This window comes from Haliotis asinina, chromosome 7 (assembly GCF_037392515.1).
Source record: "Haliotis asinina isolate JCU_RB_2024 chromosome 7, JCU_Hal_asi_v2, whole genome shotgun sequence".
NCBI classification, from domain to species: Eukaryota; Metazoa; Mollusca; class Gastropoda; order Lepetellida; family Haliotidae; genus Haliotis; species Haliotis asinina.
The window spans coordinates 35,169,227-35,196,059 of NC_090286.1; the positions used below are offsets into that span (position 1 = coordinate 35,169,227).

Here is a 26,833-nt window from a genome sequence, read left to right on the forward strand (position 1 = left end):
CATGAAACCGAATGGCGAACCATATCTGGGATACTGTTCCTGTTTACGGACAAGCCTCCCTGGTCTGGTTTCCGCCGCCAGATTACCTATAACAATGTTATCATATATTTGCAAATCCGCTTCCTGGAGCTACCAGACACGAGACCAAGTTATACCGCTTGCTGTCGTGATCGATTTATCACAGGCATAGTAATATACTAGTTGATAATGTATGTCCGTTCGATCAGGGATAATCTACAACAGAGTTAGCTGTTAAACAATGAACATTTACAATGAGATTCAAATCACAACATTTGGATAGATCACTCTGAACTGGGGAAATCTATATAGTCATGACATGTATGCGTTTGTGTTATTGTTGTGTAAAGTGATTCATCTGGGTGGAAAGATTTGCCTCATCATTTGGTCACACATGATCTGCGGCTTACAGAATAATGTGATCCATGTTATTAATTGAACCAAGCTGGTGAACGATGCCCCATATGTAAAGGTGTTGATCCTGTACGTGGACGTGAGCAGAGGTTTCGTCATACACTCAATGGCCCCGGCATGTACATAAAGGGCAAGGCCGTCTATTTCGAGGACCAATGAAATGAAGGATAACTACCACACCTTCAGTTGCCTTCATCTGATTGGCTACTTTGGCACGACAATGCTCGCGGTAAGTCACGGTTGTCAACATTAACTTGCGCACTACATATCGAGTTCGTGGAAGTCGATAGAAGGAAAACCAATCCTGTCTACATAGTCTGTGAGTATCTGAAAGCAATAATTAATTGTTGTCATGACTTACTATTCAAACCTTGTTCACTGAGACTGAGAGGTGTATGTAAGGAGCAGAGAGGTTTTTTGTTATGTGTACAGATATGTATCTACATTCTTGGCCCAGATTACACGGACGGACGCTGACAATCCTTCAGCATCATGTGCAACAATTGAAGAACATCGATTCTGAATTAATATGGTTGATGAACAACTATCTTCCCGATTGCACTCATGTCGACTGCGGCAAAAAATGTCGAATGTGGAATAAACCAGATAAACACGAGAACTTGATAAAATATCAACAGCACATGTTGAAATAAATATAAGAATTTGCTTTCCGTTCGATGAAATTCAAACTCTGACTATATATTTCATTGCGCAATACAGCCTGTCCAAAACGTACACTTTTATGATCAGATTTGACAACCCTTGTGTCAATTAATTTGTAATAAATATAATGTGATCTTGGAGAGGAAAGCGGAATGTCATGTTCGTTTGATTTTGCGTCACGGGTTATAATGTCGCGACCCGGATTCAGTGATGGCCACTTACAGCAATATCCCAAACGTCAATTACGCTGCAACCTGGCTTGTTTACTTCAGTAATAAAGGCACTGCCGAGTTATTCATCATTCATGTTTCGGCTTCTCAACTAGTATGCCCATTCCAACGCATGATCAGGATTGACAGTGAAATGGAACCTGTATATTATAATGGATCAGTCACACATACACACAGCCACTTCTAAATAACCACAGCAGCAGCTACTACTACTACTACTACTACTACTACTACTACTACTACTACTGATGCTACAATAATAATAATAACAATAATAATATTTTGATTATTCAGTAATTGTTATGTTATATCTTTTTATTTTCAAGACCCATGAAGGTCCTGGGGTAGAATATATAGGTCTTAAACAACCCATGCTTGCCATAAAAGGCGACCATGCTTGTCGTAAGAGGCGACTAATGGGATTGAGTGGCCATGCTCGTTGACTTGGTTGACACATATCATCGGTTCCCAGTTGTGCAGATCGATGATCATGTTGTTGATTGTCTGGCCCAGACTCAATTATTTACAGACCACTGCCATGTAGCTGGAATATTGCAGAGTTCGTGTAAAACTAAACTCACACTCTTTTGGCTTCAAACCAATCAAATTGTATCTTGTCAGTGGTGATAAATTTAGAACTTAGCATAATAAATCTTCAAGTATTTACAAAAAGGAAGGATTTCTCAACCATATAAGTTTCAAACAATATGTGTAAAAACATTTTTTATAGTAACTTCATTTTATATTCAAATACACACATGTCCCACATGTTACCCTCTAATGACACAGTGTCTACTATACCTTAGGGCCTTTCTGTTGGAGTAATAGTAAATGCACTCATTGTGTGTGGATCTAGCTTCCTGCCTCAGGCGGTTGTTATTGGCAACATGGAACATTTATGCATTGTGGTCACATTGAAGTAATAGCATTTTCTTCAATAGATGTCCTCAAGGTGACATTAATGAGTGTTGTGACCCAGTTCAGCAATTTCCAAAAAATCCTGAGTCATTGTCATGTACCTCAAAGAGCTTCATAGAATATCTTACAGCTCTAGCTGTGCTTTATATTCAGGCTTTGAAGTAAAGTCACCCTTTGTAATCTTTTGAACTGACTTAATTGTAATGGATTGTATATGAGATATTTATACATTTGTAAACAGGTAAAGAAAAGAATTATTTATTGAAAATATGTACCTGATCTTATAATAGAGTGGCAAATGGCGGTTTGGGCAATGTTTTGACTGATATTCTTTGGTTTTCATATGATCATTTCCCTTGTTATCATTTAGGACCGGAATCTAAATTTTTCTAGTATAACACAATGTCACTTATTATGTTTGTTTTCATTGTGCTATGTATATGAACAGTGTGCTACAGAGATTGGGAAAGGCAGGAGCCATGGGCCATTTTGGGCCATTAAATTAGAATAAAAAATGCATGCTATTAAAATTTGAAGTTTACTATTGATACAAGGATGGTGGCCCATTCTAAAGTCAGAAAATGGCTAATAATCCTGAAAATGACCCATTGTCAAAGCTCTCGATCCCAATCCCTTGTTTTGTGTGAATGATATAACTGTACCAATGAAAAAAAAAAAAGAAATAAAGTGAATAAAAAGAGAAAAAAGTATAACATATAGGCTGACATGTGTGTTGGAAGTGTCCAGATTGTGCAGTATAATGGTTTGCTGCAGTGAGTGTAAAAAAACTAGGTCACACTTTTGCCCTGAAAATGTATTCATGGTTGACCTCATCTGAGATCACCTTCCCATACATCACTGTAATATTTTCTGTATCTTTGGATGTATTAGTTTGGTTGCAAGACATATTACTTCCTGTTGTGTTTCTATTGTTTCGTAAACAATAACAATATCGTTATCACAGTGATGTTTTGCGCACCTCCTCCAGAGACCAGATCCAAGCCAATATAAGAGAATATGATAATTTTAACAAATGAAAAATTACATTTTTTCAAGTTAGTAAGTAGTAATCAGCTTGTTTAGTTTTGAATAATTTAACAACCCATACATTATGGTATCAATTTAATGGAATGGGCACAGAGAATATAATCATATTATCACAAGGGATGCAGAGAAATATGCATTGCACTTAATGTCAGTTCCTGAAAATAGTAATTAATAAATCTAGCGCTACCCCACACTGCTCCACACCTCACTACACCACACCGTACCGCTCTGCACCACTCCACTCCACTCCGCACCGCACCACACCACACCACACCACACACACTTCACACCTCACCTCACATTCATGCATTCATTACGTTTTTGAGATATAATCTGAATATTCTATTTCAGATGTTTTGAGAAATTGGAAGAACAAGGCAAGAAGTGGAATCATGTCAGGACTATTAAGTAAAAGTATTGCAAGGAGTCTGTTGTCAGGGAAGCCGGGGATGGTTTATGCTGCTCTTATGCCCCAGTCAGCTCTCCACGGCATTGCAGGGGATGAGAACTCTCCCCCCAGGGTCCTCATCACAGGTGAGTGGGCCACACTGCTGTAGGGGTGGTGGCGGGTGGGTCACATTGTAGGGGTGGTGGTGATTGGGTCACATGGTCACATGTAGGGGTGGTGGTGATTGGGTCACATGGTCACATGTAGGGGTGGTGGTGATTGGGTCACATGTAGGGATGATGGTGAGTGGCTCACATGTAAGGCTGGTGGTGAGTGTGTCATACTTCAGGAATGGTGGCGAGTGAATCACAGTGTTGGGGACATTCTAGGTTTAATGAACCAGTGCTGAATAGTATCACAAAAGATCCCCACTGTCTTAGGTATCATGACACAGTTTTTGCTGCATTCAGCAATATTCCAGCTACATGTCGGTGGTCTGTAAATAATTGAGTTGGGACAACACAGTCAAGTGATTAACAGCATCAGCATCGATCTTCGTAACGGGGAACCGATGACATGTGTCAACCAAGTCAACAAACCTGACCACCTTATCCCGCTAGTCAGTCTCTTACACGAAGCATGGGTTACTGATGGCCAGTATTCTGGGTTCATGGGTTAGATCACACAAACGTTGAACTCATTCAGTACTGTCAAGCAAACATATACAGCAGATATTTGTTGTGGAATATAGATATAAACAGGATAAAATATGAAAATACAAATACTATTATTTTGTACAGTTTGTCATTCAGATGTAAACTTAAATACAGATGTTTTATTAACATGGTGTTTGTTCTGTAAATAACTCTGAGTATAAAAACAACCACCAATGAGGCCAATTAAGATCAGACATCAATAATTTCCTGCTTCCAATTCTTCATGTGCCCATGTGTTACAGGGGGTCTTGGACAACTCGGAACTGGTTTGGCAAAGATACTAAGGTAAGCTTCAACTACTGACAATATACAAAGCTAACAGCAAGTATATTTCTTGATCTATGATGCTTAAGTGTGAAGTAAATTAAGGTAAACTCTTTAGATAACTCGTCTGTTGTTTATCCTCATACTGATGAACATTCTGGATAGTGTGGACTTGATAGTTTAAAAGATAATTTATAAAAACATAATAAGTAACAGACAAAGGTCCTTCTCTGTACCGTCTGTTTATCGAGACTTGCAGCATTCAAACGATAGAATTACTAAATATCTGTTTACTCAGCATTCAGTACAGCCTTGCCGCAATGCTGTTACCCGGCCACATGTGTCACTTTCCATTGTTTTGAGTCTGGTTTGAAAGACCATGCCAAGTTCATTTATGTTTGTCTTCTGTTTTGATAAATATGATGAAGGCTTACTCAACCATGGCAATGAGTTGGGTCGAAAGTCAGCACCAAGATGCCATTCAGAAGAGACATGATGATTGGTTGTTGATTGAGTGTTTTTGAGTATGAGAAACTCTGCCATGTTGGTGATGAGAGTAGAAAATGGTAATGTTTGGTTACACTGGTTACAAGATATGTGACGGATTGAACCAAGATTTACTTCTAACAGAAAAACCAGGAGGTTTCAAGAGTTTGATTCAGAATGTCCACTAGGGGTTTGTTTTAACAAAATAAATAGTATTATAATACACAGAGAACAGGATCTGGCTCTGATTTCTCAAAACAAACTTAAGCTTTCACTCAAATCTCAAACTGAATCTCACAATTTGAAACAGCCGTAAACCAATAAATATAATTGGTCTGGCCTATTTAAGTTATGCAAATTCATTTGTAAGTCATTCTGACACAAAGTTACACAGGTAAGTCCTAAAAATGATATTCTGTGGGAAATATAATCTTATTTAGATCCTGTGATTTCCTTGTGCTTATGAATACTTCACTGTGGATTTTTAGCATAAATGTATACAAAGTTAATCTCTAAGTGTTATCTTTTTAATACTATGGGTTCCTCAAATATAATACATGTTTCCCAAGAAAATATACACAAGTCACTCTCTAGCATTTCTGTAAGAAGTTATCATGACCCTTCTTAATGTTTCCAAAATAAGTCATTAAATAGCTTAGTTACATCATTTAGTAAAATGTGATTAGTACTGTGCTAAGCTGCATGAGCATACCTGTGTAGCCTTGTCCATTATTGATTACATACAGTCACTGGTAGGTGGTTGTTTATGTCAACATGACACAGCAAGTCTTGAATAGGAAACTTATCTCTGATGCCTTGGTGAATTATCTAGTCTTCTTTTGCTAGATGGTTAGTTTTTATTACTTGGATCATGGATTTTATTGTATCAGCTATTCTTAAATTTCCCTGCTGAATACAGGTTAGAATATGTTCCCAGCAAGGATGGGTAAGGTGTCACATTCAGGGTATGTGGTGGTCATTGTTGGAGGTGGCTGGGTAGCCTAGTGGTTAAAGCATTCGTCCATCATGCCGAAGACCCAGGTTCGATTCCCCAAATGGGTACAAAGTGTAAGGTCCATTTTTAGTGTTCCCCACCGTGATATTGCTGGTAATATTGCGGAAAGTTACCAAAGTAACTGAGTTACTCAGAGGTGGTCATCACCAGATTAGGCACTTGACTGTGTGATCCAGATGTTTAAATCAAATTTGTTTTCCTCATTCCATGTTCACAGTCAAGGTTTCTTTACACCAAGTGGTAGGCTGTCTGTGAGACTGCTAGGTAAAGTTCAGACAATTAAACCATTGGGCAACCACTAAGTACTTCTATTATGTCAGATAATATGTGTCTACATTATGTAATGACATGTTTTACAGGGTATTTATGAAGCTTCTTTGAATCTACATCCAGTGACACTTATCTTTACTGACAAGTAATTGTATACTTGGTGATGCATTTTATTACTGATATTACTGATGAACTATGCTTGACAATCCAGATAACATATGAATTAAATTTCATGTAAAACTTCTTCCATGTTTTTGCAGTCCTACTTGTGACCAGGTATTTTGATAAATTGTTTCAATGAAAACCAACTCCCTGTAACATTTCTGTTCACATGATTAAAATGTTTCTCCCGTGTTCTTGCATGGGTGGTCAGTAGAGTCTTTATTCTGGATGAAAGCAGGCTACATGGTTTCTTTAACAGAAAGATGCCTGTAAAGAAAGGGAGACCTTAAACATCATGTCTGGAGCGAGACAAGTGTTTTCTTGTGTGTCTGAATTTACCTGAGTTTTTGAGTTACAGAAAGGTGATATTTTCATTGAACTGGCAGACACTGGATATGATCACTGCAGTGAAAATGTTACTTTGCGAATCAGCAACATTTTCTGCCTAGTATCTTGTTACAAAGCACAATACATGGCAATGTAATTATAAGGATTTGAATATTCTTCAATTAAAAACTTTGTCTTCTTTATGTGTCTAAGCAAAGAAGTGAAAAGTTTTTAGTTTGCATTTGGGAGAATTTGGATTTCATACATCAAGTTTTCTTAGATTAATAATGCTTAAATTTAATCACAGTTAAATAGAAGCATATAATAATGTTTTGTGTGTCTAGTAAAATATGATGTGTCTGTCATGTCATGATGTGAAAGTCATATTTGATTCATGCCACTCATGAAAATATCCCCTTTTCATGAGTTCCATTCAGCCCACCGAGAGCACACCAACCTTTTCTTCATGTAGATAATGTATTGAAGATTGGGAATAAATAGAGATCCCAGTCAGTTATTACACAGCAAACATACCTTAGCCTTCTTAGCCTTAAACATTTGACTTTTAAAGACAAGTGGGGAAGGACAGTAAGTCATTTCCCAACTTTTCAAAACATTGTATCTAGTTATACTTGAATAATACAACAAGGTATTATGTTTATTATTTTCCAATTTTTCTAGCAAAATTAAATGTGAAACTTGGAGCACTGGTTCAGAACCCTAACTGTTGTAAGTTGTTAAGATATCAGCGTTACAATCACCTTAGCACTAAGTATAAATCAATACCCAGGTCTGTGAAGACGGCCAGCATTGGTGTTATGCTTATCCTCAGCTAAGCATAGTGAGTGAATGAGTTTAGTTTTATGCCACAGTCAGCAATATTAAAGCTACATAGCAGTGGTCTGTAAATAATCGAGTCTAGACCAGTGATCAACAGCATGAGCAATAATCTGAGCAACTGGGAACTGATGACGTGTCAACCAAGTCAGCAAGCCTGACTATCCAATCCCATTAGTTGCCTCTAACGACAAGCATTTGTTACTGAAGGCCAGTGTTCTAACCCGGACCTTTAGAGGTACAGCTAAATTTAAATTGCTTTGGGACAACTTCTTCCGATGGTCTTTATATTAATATTACCATACCATAAACTTGTTTTTGTTTTCTTATATTACTTAACACAGTATTGTTATCATTCCAAGAAATGTCCACAGGAGTAGTCCTGCTGACAAGGTTTTTGCTGATCCTTCTGTAGATTAGGGTTTAGTGCCGGTACATGATCACAGTATGGAAATATAATTCTCACCTTCTCTGTTACGACTACACCAATCAGGATCATTCTTAAAGTTATCCCATCTGCATTAAATAATATTACATACTGAATATTTGAAGTATTGTTTTATCATTCTGCATCGTTGTGCCTTGCAGTCTACTAATATGCATTTGGCAGTGTTTATATATGATTGTATTTACTATGTCCCATCTTGATATTTGAGTAAGAAATCGTGTCAGGTATCTGTATACAGCTGTCATTAAATCTGTATCTAACTGTCTTTAGCTGTGAACCAACTGTCTGTAAAGCTCTAAACCCAGTCAGTGTCAGTCCAGCTTAAGCTGTGAACCAACTGTCTGTAAAGCTCTAAACCCAGTCAGTGTCAGTTCAGCTTAAGCTGTGAACCAACTGTCTGTAAAGCTCTAAACCCAGTCAGTGTGTCAATCTAGCTTAAGCTGTGAACCAACTGTCTATAAAAGCTCTAAAGCCAGTGTCAGTCTGTCTCAATAATCTGTGAACCAACTGTCTATAAAAGCTCTAAAGCCAGTCAGTGTCAGTCTGTCTCAATAATCTGTGAACCAACTGTCTATAAAAGCTCTAAAGCCAGTCAGTGTCAGTCCAACTTAAGCTGTGAACCAACTGTCTGTAAAGCTCTAAACCCAGTCAGTGTCAGTCCAACTTAAGCTGTGAACCAACTGTCTGTAAAGCTCTAAACCCAGTCAGTGTCATTCCAGCTTAAGCTGTGAACCAACTGTCTGTAAAGCTCTAAACCCAGTCAGTGTGTCAATCTAGCTTAAGCTGTGAACCAACTGTCTATAAAAGCTCTAAAGCCAGTGTCAGTCTGTCTCAATAATCTGTGAACCAACTGTCTATAAAAGCTCTAAAGCCAGTCAGTGTCAGTCTGTCTCAATAATCTGTGAACCAACTGTCTATAAAAGCTCTAAAGCCAGTCAGTGTCAGTCCAACTTAAGCTGTGAACCAACTGTCTGTAAAGCTCTAAACCCAGTCAGTGTCAGTCCAGCTTAAGCTGTGAACCAACTGTCTATAAAAGCTCTAACGCCAGTGTCAGTCTGTCTCAATAATCTGTGAAGCAAATTTATGTCTGTCTTACATGATGATGACATTCAAATTACCTTTCTCATGGACATATGTATTCTTGGTTACATAATTCGTTCATTCCTCAACCAAGACGTTACATCCACAATCAAAAAGTATAATCAAACTTGTCAACTGACTGAATAACATTACATGTAAAGTAATGTGGCCAGATGATGTAAACCCCTCAGACGTGAAGAGTTTCAATACTACCAACACAGATGTTGCTCAGTTAAGAGTATTTAAAAACACACTGCATACAAACAAAACAACTGATGCTGCTTTTCCCACTGGGATGCCACTGCACTGTCCTTGATTCATGTACCACAACTTAACCAGAGAGTTTCAAGGCTTACAGCTGATTCAGTCAGCTGACAATGGTGCTGAATAAAGTTTGCGATTATTCTGGAAGAATACAAGCAATTCCACAACAGACAGTGAGTGCAGAACTTGGCTGTATTTTCTCTGCAACTCCACAATGTACTAGTGGAATGTTCCAAGTTACATCACTAAATTGAAACAAACTGATATAAACACTTCAAATCAATATTGATAATAATAATAATATCTATTGCTGCCTGTGATAATAATAGTTGCATACTGAACAGATAATAAAATGAGAGCAACTAACTCAAGACTACCAATTCTAGTGGTGTTCTAGTAATTAAGGAAGTATTTTGTCCCTTGATGCAGGCAGTTAGGTGGACCAGTCTGTCAGTTAACACTGTTATAGGATTATCAGTTAATGGCACCACCAATTAAATAATACACAAATAAAACAAAAATCTAATGGTCTTGCAGTGAACATCCTAGAATTTAAAGTTAATCATTTGGGCCTTCATGCATAAGGTAAAATAGTCCGAGGCAAAACTATACTTTATTGCAGTACCCATAGATGCACAGGGACATTTTGCCTATAAAGCTGGACCTGTGTCTGTCTCTGGCTGAGTGAGGACAGACAAGGTCATGACCGGCTTCTTCACCTGCCTAAAAGACCAGCTGTGATCTAGTGAATGTGGGTTACTTGGCTGACTGCATCGATATTCTCCATCACCTGATGTTCATTTACCTGTCTCATGCAAGAAAGTAGACTTAGTTTAAGCCTCTTGAATATCATCTTTAATTCCTCCATTTTCTTTTACCCTAACTTTCATTTTCTTTGTCAGTGTCACTTTTTTTCAGTTCTATTGAACAGTTACTAGTGCAGTCTTTGAAGGGCATGTAGCAGTGATACACTTAAGCAAGAGTTTTGTGGATGACAAGTTCTTTATTGGGAAGGGTCAGGATGTTTTAGAGTATGTTCTTACACCTTCATCTGGTGAATGGTACTTCTATGTATGCACATGTTGAAACAACAACAGTCCAACAAGGGAAACCAGTAGTAACTGGGTAGATGGACAACCAGAAGCCAGGGATTGTTGATCCTGGTAGGGCTGAGGTAGCAATTTAACAATGCACGAGAAAAAAAACATATTTGAAGGGTGGTAATTAATAGCACTAACTGGGTGGATGGACAAAAGGAAGCCAGGGATTGTTAATCCAGTTGATGAGGTAAGATGATAGTGGTACATATCAGGGGTGTAAGAAAACAAATGGAAGCCATGCCTATTGAGAATAAATACAAAGACAAAGCGACCAACATGATGATGATAATTTATAACAATGAGTCCCAAGTCCTAAGCAGATCCTGGTCACGACTGATTGCTCAGATTGACTTCTCCTGACATCTGTGGCCTCTTGCAATTTTCAACTGGCAGCTAAGAAGAAAAGAAGAGTGAAAAAGGGTGAAGAGTGCTTCCTTGGAAGTTATCACATATATAATGTTACTATATAACTACAATAAATCTTGTTTTGCCTATTTCATTAGATTATCAAAATAAATGTAATAGTTTATCTGTGCAAACAGTGGAAAATTTATCATGTCTCCTTGAAACACGATTAGTCTACCTGAAACCTTCAAGGTCACTGCTGTGTGTGAGTCAGCTGAAATGATTGACCAGTTGTGCGTTTGCAGGTGAAATAAAGCAAAGAATATTAAGTGATAATATTATCATGCTACAGGATGACTCATCCTACCAAAAACTGAATATGAATGTTGGAATCAATTCTGCTGAGGGTATATATTAGCATATTAATTAGGGATGTGTACTGGCAAATAAATTGTATTGCAGTATATATTGCGATTCAGGTACCTGTATTGCAATATATTATACTGGGAACATAAGTGTTTGACAGTGAGTGACACACATGACACACACACGCATGTAAATCCATCTACATAAAAGTCCCTAAACATGTATGCCATGTTACAGTCACTAAATTAGGTTGCATAGTATGATATTTTATTTTCTCTTACAGTATTACAGAAGTACTGTATGCCATTTGTCACTGAATTCTTGTGAATTAAAGTCTGTGTAGATTTCAGTTGAAACCACAAAGATAATCACAAGCACGTCATATTTATTCTGTAGCCAATATCCAGTTCTCAGTAAAATGACTGCAATATGTATTCGTTTGAAAAGTGTATTGCAATATACTGGTTTAGCAGTAATACTGTGCAGTCCAAATATCATGTTGTATTCTTCTGTATACAACTGTGATAGAGGCACCATGCTCAATCACTCAATCACTCACTGACTCACTCACTCACTTACCCATATATGGGATGAGGGTCCTGAGGGGGTATGCTCTTCAGCATAAACCGGCTAAAAAATGTAGAATTAAATCGTATTTGTATTGATTTGTGTCAAATGTCAGTAAACACTGAAAAGGGTAAATTAGAACTACACTGTTTATCATATTTGTCCCTTAGTCTTGTCTATTACAAGATAAACTAAGAGAGACTACAGAATTTAGCATACCACAGTATTCATCTATGAATCAAAAGCAGTCTGTATCAATGTTTCCCTTAAGTGAGAGGGATGATCAGCATTTTCATAGAAATATTTCATGTTCTAGATTCAGCTTGACAGTTTATGCCCTGTTCACTTGGGTCTTTTGCCAGCTAAAACTGAATACATTATTAGGCCCAAGATTATATTGCTTGCTAGTTGTTAACACTCTCCATCAAGACCCTCATCTATACTGAGAGCATACTTTGTGTATTCCATGCATAATCTGACTTTCAGTAGGCTGTTTTGTAACACCCCCATGTAGACCCTCAGGTGTACTGAGTGCAATCAGTGAATATTTCATGTGTATTGAAACAGGTCTTCAGAGCTTGATTTAGTGTGTTTTCACTTGCACTGGTGCACACAGATATTACAAATTGCTTCTACTAATTATTAGTCTTACTTACACCAGATGCAAGTCAATTTTTGAGAGTGTGAACTTCTGAATAAATTATCTAAATTATTCAATAGCATATTTCTTCATTACATATTGCAATAAAGGCAGTGCAATTGGAATTCGGCTAGTGCAACTAGGTGTTTAACTTGGGTTGCACCTAGCGCAAGTAGGTTAACATCTCTTAAATTGAGCCCTGGTCTTTCAGTGACCAAAGCTCAAACTCGCTCCTGGATACAGAGTGTATTTCATGTGTATTCAACTTTGGGATGGCTGACGATACAGACACTGATAATCGTTAACTAAATATCGACTAATTGTCAATAAATATCAGTAATTAATCGACCAAAAATGCAAACTATGTGATTTAAACATATTTATTTCCAGTGAAAGGAACTGTATTGGTAAACAAACATAAGCATATATAAATACTGCTCTGGGCCCATATTCTTGAAATGTTTGTAGGCCTAAGAATTCGTAACCCTGATCGTAGCCAATGTGTTAACAAAGTGCTTAAGACGTTTGTAGGGTTACAAATGAATGAATGATATGAAATGTTACACAGTATATGTCATACAGACAAATTTATTAACGAAAGCACTGAAATTAAAAGTTCTTTGTTTGCTATTTAGGAACAGTTTTGGTTTCCAAACAAAATTGATTTTCGGTCAAACGAGTAGTATAAAAATACATATAATTTGACGTAGAGAGTACATGAAAAGAAATTATGAGCAGAGTCTTCATTGTTTCGGCCACAAGAGTTGGATATATAAATCTTTCGTATTTGTGTGCATTAAGGTCACTACATTCAAGCTGGAGATGAGAATGTATGATCTGACATAATATGCTACTGAAATTTACCAATTAGAACCATTTGAAATTACATTTTTGATACGCTCAGACCTAAATGTTTATGACTTTGAACAGAATTAATGACATTACCATTGATGGTTAGATTTGGCTTTGGAATAGTTTGTAATTTATGAGTACAAAATATTGATTTTGCCGTGTTGGGATTAAAAGATACTTGCCATTTTTCTGCCCATTCCGAAATTGACTGTAAATCATTTTTCATCGCAACAGCATCTTCGGTAATATCATCTGCAGAAAGGTTTATATTACTTTTCAAACCTTCAATTACATCATTTATACAAACAATAAACAAGAGCGGCCCCAATACTGAACCCAGGGGTACTCCAGCGAAAAGAACATTATTATGAATATGAGATCTTAATCCATTAATTATGACACGTTCTCTATTCTCAACTCAAGATAAATTGCCCTTTATACCATGTCTTTCTAATTTATGACCCGTGAAGGTCCCGGGGTAGAATAGGCCTTCAGCAACCCATGCTTGCCATAAAAGGTGACTATGCTTGTCGTAAGAGGCGACTAACGGGATCGGGTGGTCAGACTAGCTGACTTGGTTGACACATGTCATCGGTTCCCCATTGCGCAGATCGATGCTCATGTTATTGATCACTGGATTGTCTGGTCCAGACTCGATTATTTACAGACCGTCGCCATATAGCTGGAATATTGCTAAGTGCGACGTAAAACTAAACTCGCTCACTCGCTTTCTAATTTATAAATGCTACCCTTTCAAAAGATTTGCCAAACACCTTATGAGTACTACAGGTCTATAACTGGAAGAGTCATTAATGCTGGAACAGTAAATTAACTTCTTTTGTGAATAGGGGTGACAGAGGCTGCCTTCCAAACTTGAGGAGAGGTATTTTCAGAAAGTGATTGGTTAAAGACATCTTTTGGGACAGCCAAAAACTGAGTGTGTATTTTCAGAAAGCTTTTGCTACTTCAGTCTTAGCCTATTGCTTTTGTAGTGTCTACAGAAAAATGATAATCATAAACTTCATTTTCGGTTTAGATGAACGTCTCTTAAAGAATATTCAGTACATGAGAGAACGTCTTCAATATTCCCATCTGGATAAGGAACTTTTGTTTGATTTGTGAAATATTCATTCGTTACATTTGCAATTTCAGTGCGATTATTATAAAGTTTTGCCTTTTGTATAATTTTAATCAGATGCCATCAGATATTGGTTCCATGCTTGTCATTAACTAATTTGTCAATTTTGTCTATATATAATAGTTTTGCCATTCTGACTGATGATATAGCTTTATTTCTGTAGAATCTGAATGTTGTCCAATTGGAAGATAAGTTGCACCGTTTAGCAATCTTGTGTAAGTGATTTCGTTTGGGATCAAATTCCTGGTTTCATAGTTCATCCAAGGCACATCATGTGGCCTGATACTGACAATTTTGTTGGGCACATGTTTGTTACTCAGATTAATTATTGTACTGTTTCATTGGCCTGCTACTGCTACTTGATTTACATCCTGAGAAGAAAGTAATGTGTTCTAGTCCAAAGCGCTAAGGTTCTCAGTAAGACCTTCAATGTTGGTTGATGTATAATCATAGATTCTTCTTTTATAAGTGAGTGAGTTAATATTTAACGTCACATCGGCAATATTGCAGCCATATCATGACGATCTTTCATAAGTAACTGTTTTAGTTATTTTTTCATTTAAGGTAACATACACATGACAGTGCTCACTTCATACAGGATCAAGTACACGGGATTCTAGTACAGCAGCAATACGTGAAACAAAGATTAGATTACCTAGAGGCAGCGGTAATCCTTGTAGGATCAGTTATGATTTGAGATAATCACAACTGTAATCAAGTCAAGATCAACGTTGTTACTAACGTCTTTTTCTGTTAAGTTCCAATAGGCTTTGTTTTTGATAATTAATGTCTGACCTATAAAATATCCCAATGAGATAATTCATTTATTACATCATCTTTGTACCCATATTGCTTCAAGTGCAGGCAATTTTAAGTCTAAGTCAATCATACATATAATTTTGTATATGTACTGCTACACTTCCACCTCCACTCTGACTGTCTTTTCTTAATTGTAAAAGGAAACCTGGAATTTGTATATCCAAGCTGTCTATACCATGGTGCAACCATGACTGCGTAAGGCAAATGACATCATAATGATTCTAATTCAACCTGGAGTATAACTTATCTCTAAGACTACATATGTAGCATTTGGCATTAGGCAAAGTGTTGATACTCATAGTACATTTTATGTTATGAATAGCAATGTATTTCCTTGTTTTAAGAAATACATTTTGACAGTAGTTAACGATATAATAAAATGAAAGTAAAAGTATAAGGATACCACAAAATGAAAGCTTCATCTGCAGTAAAAGAGGAAAAAATGATGGTGAACAAGTTGTCACTCTGACATAACTGAGACGAAGGGCAATCTGTCTTACATTTCAACAACACATGTGCAGCACATGGTGGCATGTTGTAAATAGTGGAGTGCAGGGTGTCGTTGATAGGAAAAAGTAAAGTTTCTTAATGGATTTACAGAATGACTATAGTTGTACTTGTAATCTGCAAGAAATGTGAGGATGTTTTATGTAATGACTGATTATCAACGGTTGTGATATGTGCATATTAAATAAGCACTAAGTGTAAATATCCATGTTGGATCAACATAAAGAGTACATATGTAAATCTAAGTACATAAACTTGGAATACCTTAATACACACCCAAGTTGAATAAAATCTGTGTGGGTCCAAATTAGATAGCAATAAAATGTGGATATGTCCATATGAAGTAAACACAAAATACAAACATATCCATATTGGATAGACACAAAATGTAAATATGTCCATGTTTGTTAATCATCAGGTGCGTTTATGTTGATATAAAAAAAACACAAATGTTCAATATGTTCGTACACATACACAAACTGCGTGTAGTTTCCCTCTGAATAACCCATGTGCTGTACAAGCATCTGTCACGTGGTGGTATGTTGTGGAGAGTGAAGGGCAAAGCAGGGTGGATGTTGATGTGAAAATGTAAACCTTTTTCAATGGATGTATACAGTAAATAAAATTACAGTTAGATTCCATTTGAAATGTGAGTATGATTTTGATATAATTCAGAAACATAATCAGAGACGGAAATGAGTCTGTACTGAATGAACCCAAAATGTAAGTGTATCCTTGTTGGATGACCTTAAAGTGTACTAATGTAAACAATGAATCAGTGATACTTGAATACATTTACACATAACCAGGTCGAATAAGCTCTGTATATGTCTAAATTGAATAAACAAAAATGTGAAAATGTCCATATGGAGTAGACACAAAATATAAAGATGTCCATATAAAATAGACCCAAAATGTGAAAACAAATTCCATCTTATTAAACATAAGGTGCATAAATGTTGAATATGTTCGTACGCATACACAAATTAACACATTTATTTTAGTCAATGATCATTCAACAATATTCCCTATTGTCAACCATTTTAGCCAGGCCCAATTCAAGTGCCCTGTTCACTAACTGGGCCTCCAAACTAATAACCCAGCTGAAAGCCCAAATGTTACTGAGTAATGACTTGTTACACCCCCCAATGAAGACCCTCATAGATACACAGTGAATACTCATGTCATACAGCTGTTGGAAGAGACAGGCACATGACACATTGTGTCGCTAAGGTTCATGAGGATGCACTGACGTGTTACGATCCTTTGTTAATTAATGATCTCACAAGTGTAATGTTTGCAGTCTCTGAGGTAGCAGTTGATAGTAATGGGGCATCGTTCACACACTGTGACATACTGATTTCTCTCAATAAGTTTAAAAAGATGTTCTATACTGTTAGTGTAAAGTGTTAAAGGTTATGATCACTTCTTTGAGGTGTAGAAGTTGGATCAGTAGGGAAGGATAGCAATATATGGGCGAACAATGTCTTTATTGCTGCGAGACAAACATTTCAGTGTGGGTTCAAACACCGCTATCACTTGTTTGATAGCTGTGCAAGAACCTACACTGAAACATTGCTGTCATTGCAGTAAAGAAATTGTTCATCCATATACTGTTATCCTTCCTCAGGGTATTATCAGCCCGAGAGCCTGTGATGTATTAAGGACGTTGTTGAATCATACAGCAAGGTCTTGTGAAACAAAAGGCAAAATTAATTATTGTTGTCATAGACCACCTTGTCTCTCCTTCTCCAAAAGTGAAATTATGTTGGAAGTGCTACCTTGCAGTTGTCATGGTAATTTACTGAAATAATTAAATGCTTTTTGTACTTTACATACCAAAGCTAAGCAATTCAGTTAGTCTGACTTTACTTGCATTGACATCCTAATCTTTAACACATCTGAACTTACGATTCCTTGATCATCAGTGACAAGACAGAGCCTACGTTTCTAGGGAAGCATTTTGTTTAGGGAAATGAAATAATACAGTGATATGCTTTTATCCAAATTATTATGGAACTTGGACGTTATGTTTTTACATCCAAAAATATACAGTCACTGCATAAGTAGTTAGGGTACATCTAAAATCAATAATATCTATTCATGTACATTCCAGCTTACTTGAGGAAAGAGAAAATCCTCTGACATATAAAAACTATACATATGACATTAATAAACCCCTAACATATGTGTGGCTATATCTTTTTTAAATACTTTATTATCTATAAGTAACAGGTGTTATTTTTTTTATTAGGACTTTGTTGAGGCTTTAAAAATTCAAGTTCCAGGCTTGCAATGAATTTTTTTTGATACCAATGAGTGGAAAAACAAACATGTTTTAGCTGGGCAAAATCATGAAAGATAGTAGATTATTTTTGTTATGTTAGAATAAAATGTTTCTTCATATCAGTATTGTATTTGTTCATTTGAAATCAGATGTACTTGTACATGAATAACAAGAGAACAATTCAAGAACCTTTACACCTGACTTCAATCTTCTTTCCAAGTGCAGATTGGATATTTTTTGTAAGTCACAGGTTCATTCCAACTCCAAACACTGTTTTGCATACAAGCACAGAGAGAAAGAGCTGAGCCTCTTTAAAGATAAATGTATTCAACCTTGGCAATATTCTGCAGATAAAAGAAACCACTGGAAATATAAACTACAACCGATGTTACACACAAATTTGACCATAGTGCAAGACATTGTTGTGTCTGTCATTTTTTGTGCTGAAGACTAATAGGCAATACTCTGCATATATACAGGTAACATTAGTTTCACATTGAACATACTAAACTAGTTGCTCTAACTCAATGAAGTGTGGTAGTGCCAAGCAGTGATTAAGCAAACAATACTTTTGTTTCAGAGAGAGGTATGGACGTGACAATGTCATTCTAACAGACATCAACAAGGCTCCCAAGAGTATTCTCAAAAGTGGTAAGTTCAAGTACAGGCAAATTGTAGCGCAAACATGGTTCAACATATGTCATATTTGGGATCTCACTTTCTCAGTAAAGTACAAATTCCAGTACCTTTTTGGTTCAGTCCCACCCAGGATTCGAACCCGCACCCTAAGAGTCAGGCTCACAAAGTCCGGCGCCTAGCCCGCTCAGCCACCGCGACTTCCACAAAATGAAAGTCGGACAACTGGTAGTCTAGACTGCGTACTTTGTGTACGCCATAGAATTTGTACTTTACCAAGAAAGTGAAATCCCAAATATGACGTATGTTGCATTTGACCACTTTCTAAATGGCATCGTGTAATCATAGCAAACATGGTTGTGCAACAGAAAGAAAATGACCAGTCTTCTTCCTGCTTATTCTCTTTCCTTCACTACATTGAAGAGTAAGCCAGCAGGGGAAACGTGTACCTTTGATGGTTGCAATATTTTATTTTGACATAAAAAATATTTTCAAACTGAAGTTAGGGAAGAATCTTGCCAACCTTTGCTCGTTTTGCTTGCATGCAGCAAAACTGCTCATTTTCTCTCTGTTGCACAGCCCTATGTATGCTACAGTTTGCCTGTGGTTCAAATGATAGTTTGAATTTAATTTGGAGAATATCAAATCTCCATTTCTTCTTGTTTTTTCCATTCTGTCATAGTTAAGTTAATCATAATTGAAGGAAATGTGAAAAATAGACACCATTCAGTTAGCAAGTGAGGGAAATCCTTAGATGAGTTTTTGATTCATGAGTATTGTTCTGTAACTATGTTCTCAATAATAACTATTGTTTTTAATCTACTGGTCTGTAACTGTTGTTCTGCTACTGTCCTTTTGCATCTGTTGCTCTGCAAATATTATTCTGTAACTATAGTTCTCAACTTATTATTTTCACAGGACCATTCCTCTTTGCTGATGTCTTGAACCTCAAGAGTCTTCGGGAGATTGTTGTGAACTATGAAGTGGACTGGCTGGTTCACTTTGGAGCCCTGCTGAGCGCCATCGGGGAGCAGAATGTGCCCCTGGCTATGCAGGTCAACATTGAGGGCCTCCATAACGTTCTCGAGGTCTCCAAACAATACAGACTCAAACTGTTCATTCCAAGCACAATTGGTAAGAGTTGGATCTGACATTTAGCCTGTCATGTGTAGAGAATTAATCTTCCCCGATCATATCCCAGTTTTCAGCAAAACTCAGTTAAATTTAATTATTGTATTGGTATATGGGAAGCTAAGCATGTTGTGCACCAATGCATTGTGTGCAAAACCTTGAGATTTGTTCATTTATTGTTTAATTTTGCACACTGCTGTCATAGAGTTGGAATAATGCTGTCTGTAAATAGTTCAGTTTGTATCAGACAGTCTTGTTATTGATGTCATCAATATCAATATACACAAGTGATATATAATAACCTGCATCAACTTAGTCAGTAAGCCTGCACATTGATTGCTATTAATGAGTGAGTGAATGTGTTTTACGCAGCTTTTAGCAATATTCCTGCAATATCATGGCGGGCGACACCAGAAATGGGTTTCTCAGATTGTACCCATATGGGGAATTGAACCCAGGGCTTCAGCATAACGAGAGAACGATTTGACCACTAGGCTACCCCACTGTCCCTTATGAGAAAGATGAGTTGGTGAAGACCACCTTCTACCAGAAGTCATAAGAGCCCAACGATGGGAACTGCAGTTTCTACCAATATATAACATCAGTTTTGTCACAAGCTAATACGTTCCATGTGTAACTGTTTTAGACTGCAGTTGTTTGTATGAGTTTCAATTCTGCCAGAGACTATGAAGCTATGATTGTTTTTTAAGGTGCATTTGGCCCTGACTCACCACGGAACCCGACCCCTGATCTCACCATCCAGCGCCCACGGACTATCTACGGTGTGTCCAAGGTGCATGCCGAGCTGATGGGAGAGGTAAGTTCCAGATCTCATACATGCTCATAAGGCCAGATCAGATTTATTTCTTGTTTTAGAGATTTCTTTCCTCAAAAATCCTTAAGGCAGGACAGAGTAAAAAAATGAAAAGAATCACCAGAGTGATATTTCTTTTAAATTCTAAAAGATTTTATTCTTGGCAGTTTATGAAGTGTACATGAGGCAAAAAACAATCTGAAACAAATTTTCATGTATGTGTACATTTTTGGCCTACAAAAACATTAGAATGGGTTTTTTTTATTTTTGAGCAGGGAAAATATACACCCAGCGGATCCATAAACAAAAATTGGTCTAGCATAATGACAAATGATGTCAGACTGTCTTCACCAGTCTCATTGAAATCAAATATGTTACTCCAATGCAACAACTGCCTGTACAGAAGGACCCAGAACAAAATTAATTGTTACCTTGTGTCCAGTTGTCCCCAAAGGTTATTTGATGTTCCATTGTGGTGCTGAAATTTAGGTGGACCCTTGAAGTCCATCATGTAGTGTTAGGATGTGTTAAATACATTTGTCAATGTAACTGATTAAGTTCCTCTCAGCTGTTACGTGTTACATACAACTTCAGCTGAAATAGTTTCAGTCCAAGATGTTACATTTTGTGACTTGAGACTGTTTGAGATATGTACTTAATATAGTGCAAGCAATGCATGAAATTTATCTTCAGTAATGAATCTTTCACTTTCTATAATGTTTACAAAGTCAGTAAGTGTGTATCTCTCAAAACCAGCTACAAGTTTAAACTTACTACATCAGAAGTTAGTGGTACATAGTCTAAGATTTACAGGCATAGGGAATACAAGATACATTTCTATCTAAAATGCTTTTGATAAAGGGATTCTGTTGATACAACTACACCATGATTGTTCAAGGTTGTTTTTACAGCTGCTGCCAAAGTTCATGAAAATGAACCTTTTAACATTAGTCCCAAGACTTGTTAATGTTGAATATTTGTTTCTGTGTAGTATTACAACCAGAGGTTTGGCCTGGACTTCCGCAGTCTCAGATTCCCAGGAGTTATCTCAGCTGACACCAAGCCAGGCGGTGGCACCACGGGTATGACTGTCTTTATGCTTGCTGTGATATTTTACATTGTCTGATTTATTAACCATTTTGCTTTCATAGTTTAGATTTACAGTTGATGAATTTGTCTATCCTATCATATACAAGGCTAAAAATTACTCAGATGGCATCTTAATTTTAATCTTTGGAAAGTCACCCTGAACATTTTCTGAAGGATCCTTAGGCACTGGATTTTTTAAATTCATGATACAAGAGAGACAACTATTTGGAGAAGGGGGATAACCGAATAATACCCTTTTTTGGTAAAGCATAGGTTGTGGTTTTTAATAGTGAAATTATACATGGCAGACTACGCAGTGGAGATATTCCACGATGCCCTGAAGACCGGACATCACCGCTGTTTCCTGGGACCAGACACCCGGCTCCCAATGATGTACATTGATGACACCCTTCGGTCAACGGTCAACTTCATGGAGGTCACCAGTGAGAAGCTGTCCATGCGGACCTACAATGTGACGGCCATGAGCTTCACGCCAAGGGAGATTGCTGAGGAAGTGAGAAAATACGTCCCTGAGCTGGAAGTCACTTACTCCCCAGATGAGAGGCAGGCTATTGGTTAGTATGCATGGCTTCTAGAGTTAGTGAGTTAGACTGTCAATTGGTTAGTAGTGCCTTCCACACCTTCAAAGACAGTATTAAAGGAGAGGGTGGGGATGCTGTGTATAGGTTAGTACATGTATTGTCCTTCATTTTGTGTTCCTACATTTAGGAGTGAGTGAGAGAGTGAGTTTGGTTTTATGCCGCTTTTAGCAATAGTCCAACAATATCATGGCAGGGGACACCAAAACTGGGCTTCCTATTTTGTATTCAGTCAGTGTGATGAGCCAATGCTTTAACCACTAAATGGCTACCCCATTGCCCGTCTACAGACAGGAGTTGGGCTTCATTGGAAAGTCATGCACCAGTGCATTCTGATTATGGATTCAATTCTATTTGTGTCCCGTGGAAATACATCAATGATTTCATTTTTGAAATCCAAAGCTAACACCATGAAAGGCTAGTGATAGTTTTAATATAAACTTAAAACCACCTAGTTCTTCAGATACACTATCAAAATTATCCAAATAGGAGGTGTCTTCCAGTCATTCTTCAGAAACAAGGTAATGTTGGTGCAGATGTTGATGCCATGTGGAATACATTCGTGTGTATGTTTCAGCTGATTCCTGGCCTCAGGTTTTGGATGACACCAACGCCCGCCATGACTGGGGATGGAGCCATCAGTATAACCTGGAGTCGATGTGCCGTGTGATGTTCGAGAAGCTCATCCCACAATACAACCCAGTGGATGATGCTAAATATGCAGACACAGAGACAGAGACAGTGAAAAGAGAGGCCCTTTAAGTTGTTTGTTGGAGTTGTCTCCCCTGCAGGGTAGAGTTATCTCCCCTTGCTCTGTGGTGTTACAGGGTTTCAATGCTTGTTCTTTGGAGGAAGTTCTTGTGACCAACTGGTGGAAGATTGTGTTTTTTTGTGGAATCTTGTGTGTGTTTCTGTGGAATCTCACAAATGCAAGTTCTGAAGCACACAGCATTACAAGACATTTTCAGGAAAAACCTGAGTGTGCTGAAAGCACCTGATGGGTATTCCAGGTAGATAGATACATGAATGTTCAACTGTATATGTATATTCACATTCAATGTTGACATAATAGTCTCACAACTGTGATGGGATTTAATTGCATTGTAATAATATTATGAATAGTTGAAGCTGAATATCTTATTTTTTTGCAAATATTTATGTTAACAAAAGAATCTCTCATGCTGAATGTTAAGAATGGGTACTTTTTGAATATATTTTATGATACACCATATTTTACTCATAGATTTATTGGTTTTTATGCGTGTTTGTTTCACACTAAAGTTGTATCCTGTCTCTCTGTTATTTGTTCAGACTGCTTTAAGCTTAAATGTGTGGGGGTTTTGTTTTTTGTGTGAGTTTCTGATTATTTATGTGTTTATGTCAGTTATTGTCTTTTGCCATTCCAGCCATTGAAGTAGCATGTCTGTTATTTTGATTGTGCGCTTTAACAAAATGGATGTATTTATTATTAGTCCACAGATACAAATTCCAGAGCACAGCTTTGGGGTGGGAGGGGATTTCTTGTACATTTAGCATTATTCCAACAATGTCAGTCATATGATAATGTCAGCGTATATGCAGGCCAAAGACACAGGCAGAAACGATTTAACCAGACCAGATTTGGTGAAAATTTATCCACCTGATCATGTAAAAGTTTTACCAGACCATCAGGCTAGCTTGCTGTAAATTTAGACCATTCATCAGAAATCTAGCCTGTCTTGAGGTTTAATGGGCCTCATTTCATGCACGATAGCTGTGGTTACTTACATAGGGTTATGTTTTATAGATAGTATGACACAAAGGGAGGCAACTACATATCACTTTAAGATTTTTATCAATGTGACAATACTTCTGTTATTATTTTATGATTCTCAAGATACAATGAGAAATTGTTCACTGAAATCAACAGTTCTGTTTTATCCATGACAACTGACTTATTATGTTTAGAATACATTTGTATGTTGATGTGGCTCAGCTGTGTGTAGAAGATTTTAATGGAAATAACATTTATGTCTTACCAAGGCAAGGGAGTTAACTATTACAGTCCAGTTTCCACCTTGCCAGACAAGACTTAATTTGGCCACCAGTGTATGTGCAGATGAATGTCCGTCTGTTATCCCTCTGCCTCTTATATCAGACATTTTCTTTATGAAAATGGCAGGATTCAAGATGATCTGATCAAATTAATCAAAGAAATATTTCACCCTCATAAGGACACACAGAAATGCATTGTGCCACAATGTGGGTTTTAGCACAACATTTAAGCTCTTGAAATCAGAGTTAAAATCACAAGTGAATGAGTTAGTGAGTTTAAATATATGACCCATTCTCAGTATTCCAACAATATCAGGTCGCCTACTGAACCTAATTCTACGATGTCACAGCAAATGTATTAATGTAATGTATTTTGCTGGAAAAATGCTTAATTTTACAAATATTTCCAACATGTTTTGCTGATGGTAGTATAGTGAGTGAGTGAGTAGGGTTTTATGCCGGTTTTAGCAATATTTAAGCAAAATCACAGCGGTATACACCCGAAATGGGCTTCACACACTCAGAAATCAAACCTGGGTAAGTAATTGCTTTACCACTGGGCTACCCCACTTCCCCTATTAAAAAAATGCTTTGGAAAATATATGTTAATGGCCATTTGATGTACACATATATTCCAAACCCTGTAAACAGCTGAAATATGCATATATATGCAGTTGCCATGTTGTTTACAAACATGTAAATTTCATCATGCAATTTTGTTTGGACAGTACATACACTTGTAAGTCCATCCAGTGTGGGACTCAGAAATTCAAGTCAAATTTGGCAAGCTGGGACTTTACAGTCAGTGAACCCCCTTGCCTTTGGAAGATACTTAACATTGAGTAAGACTATCTTTAGTGTTTGTAAGTTTCAATTTTACCCATTTACAGTTTTGATAAATATGTTACTATTATAGGAATATTATTTTCTTTGTGTTGTATCATGCTCAGCCATATAGTACAGCAAGGGTACAAGCAATTCCATAACAGTTACTGCTGGATATACATGCCATATATACTGTCCTGTGCACTGTTCATTCTCAAATACAAGTTCTGGTAACAGTAACATGTTATATCTACAATGTCCAGCCACCATCTAATTTCTGGGTAACATACAGGATATAGCAAATCGGTGAAATCTAAATTTTGAGTAAAAACATTCCGAGACAAAATTATGATGTTCAAACTTGAATCTCAGTGCAGATATTTTCTGTACTTCAATTTGAATTGGTTGAAATCACAATATCATGATACTGAGCTATCAAATAAGACTAGTTTTGTGTACATTTGGATCTCTGCAAATATTTTCTGTGTATGTGAATTTGAAGTAACATTATTCTTACAACTAATTTATATCCTTTGGTAATCTGTTACGTGAAAATCAGATCTTTGTTTCCTCTACTCCTATGCAAAGTGGTTGCAAGAACTTTGATGACATTTTAATGAGATTGACAGTCGGACTGATACAAAATATAATTTGAGTTTGCATGTAAAAATGTTTGTTCGTTCAGTTTAACTTTATTCTATTATATAATGTTTGTTCTATAGTTGGTTCTATATGTTCCTCAGTCTTTTCTGTCACAAATGAAATGTATGTAATAAATGTATATGTACATGTTTTAGAACAAAACATTCATATTTAAACCATACATATCTCTCCACACTGATTCTCTGAGGAGAAATACAAGGTATATGATGTCATGTTGCTCAATGTGGATTGTTGTTATTCTGTTCTTCTATCCAATGGAGGATTAAGTCTCACATTGTTTGGCTGATCTCAAACTTAAGTAGGATATATTTTTGAGATCACATGATCAAATATATTAACCCATGAATCCCGGTGATTAGTGGAGAAACAATGATTCTAAACATGTACTTCAGCAGTGTTGAAGCCAACATGCATCTCAATGAGGTGATATATTCAGCACTATTGATATGATATGCATGAAGTTATATCCTGTTTGGTGAGTTTGCACCAATGAGACGAAAGAAGCATCCATTTGATCAGTGCATGCTGGGAGGGAATTATTTTTAGAGCAATCTGCATATTCCCAGCTTTATTCGACAAATCATGTATTGACACAGCACCAAATTATATTTTCAGTTTCACTATTAAATGTGACATTTTGGCACCTTCCACTAAACAAAATGTTTAGGAAGTATTAATTTAGGGAATATTTCTGACCAAATTTCATTTAAACCTTTTCCCTCCTTCCTGTAATGAAAAGCAGTGGTTGGATGTTATTGCATGTGGGTAGTATATCAGGTTGTCAACAGAGACAATGAAAAGAATGCGACCACATAAGTCCAGCCCATGTTGCTGTGGATCTATTCATTTGGTTTTAACAAATTTTTGTTCATGA

The 26,833-nt window shown here is 36.9% G+C and overlaps 1 protein-coding gene across 1 annotated transcript; it reads left to right on the plus strand.

Annotated features, from left to right (window-relative positions):
- Nucleotides 1-671: 671 nt before the first annotated feature.
- On the plus strand, nt 672-26,175 carry LOC137290306 (L-threonine 3-dehydrogenase, mitochondrial-like). The gene is made up of 9 exons (XM_067821124.1): nt 672-751; nt 3,642-3,824; nt 4,637-4,679; nt 18,749-18,819; nt 19,723-19,938; nt 20,646-20,752; nt 21,741-21,831; nt 22,147-22,413; nt 23,015-26,175. The coding sequence occupies exons 2-9, from the start codon at nt 3,683-3,685 to the stop codon at nt 23,197-23,199; spliced, it is 1,122 nt and encodes a 373-aa protein (XP_067677225.1). The 5' UTR covers nt 672-751; nt 3,642-3,682; the 3' UTR covers nt 23,200-26,175.
- Nucleotides 26,176-26,833: the final 658 nt, after the last annotated feature.

Bases quoted from the DNA above. Each gene is read 5' to 3' on its own strand.
- LOC137290306 (XM_067821124.1), top strand. From the start codon at position 3,683: ATGTCAGGACTATTAAGTAAAAGTATTGCAAGGAGTCTGTTGTCAGGG. The intron at 4,680-18,748 runs GTAAGCTTCAAC...CTTTTGTTTCAG, and splicing joins GGTTTGGCAAAGATACTAAG to AGAGAGGTATGGACGTGACA. The intron at 22,414-23,014 runs GTTAGTATGCAT...TGTATGTTTCAG, and splicing joins AGATGAGAGGCAGGCTATTG to CTGATTCCTGGCCTCAGGTT.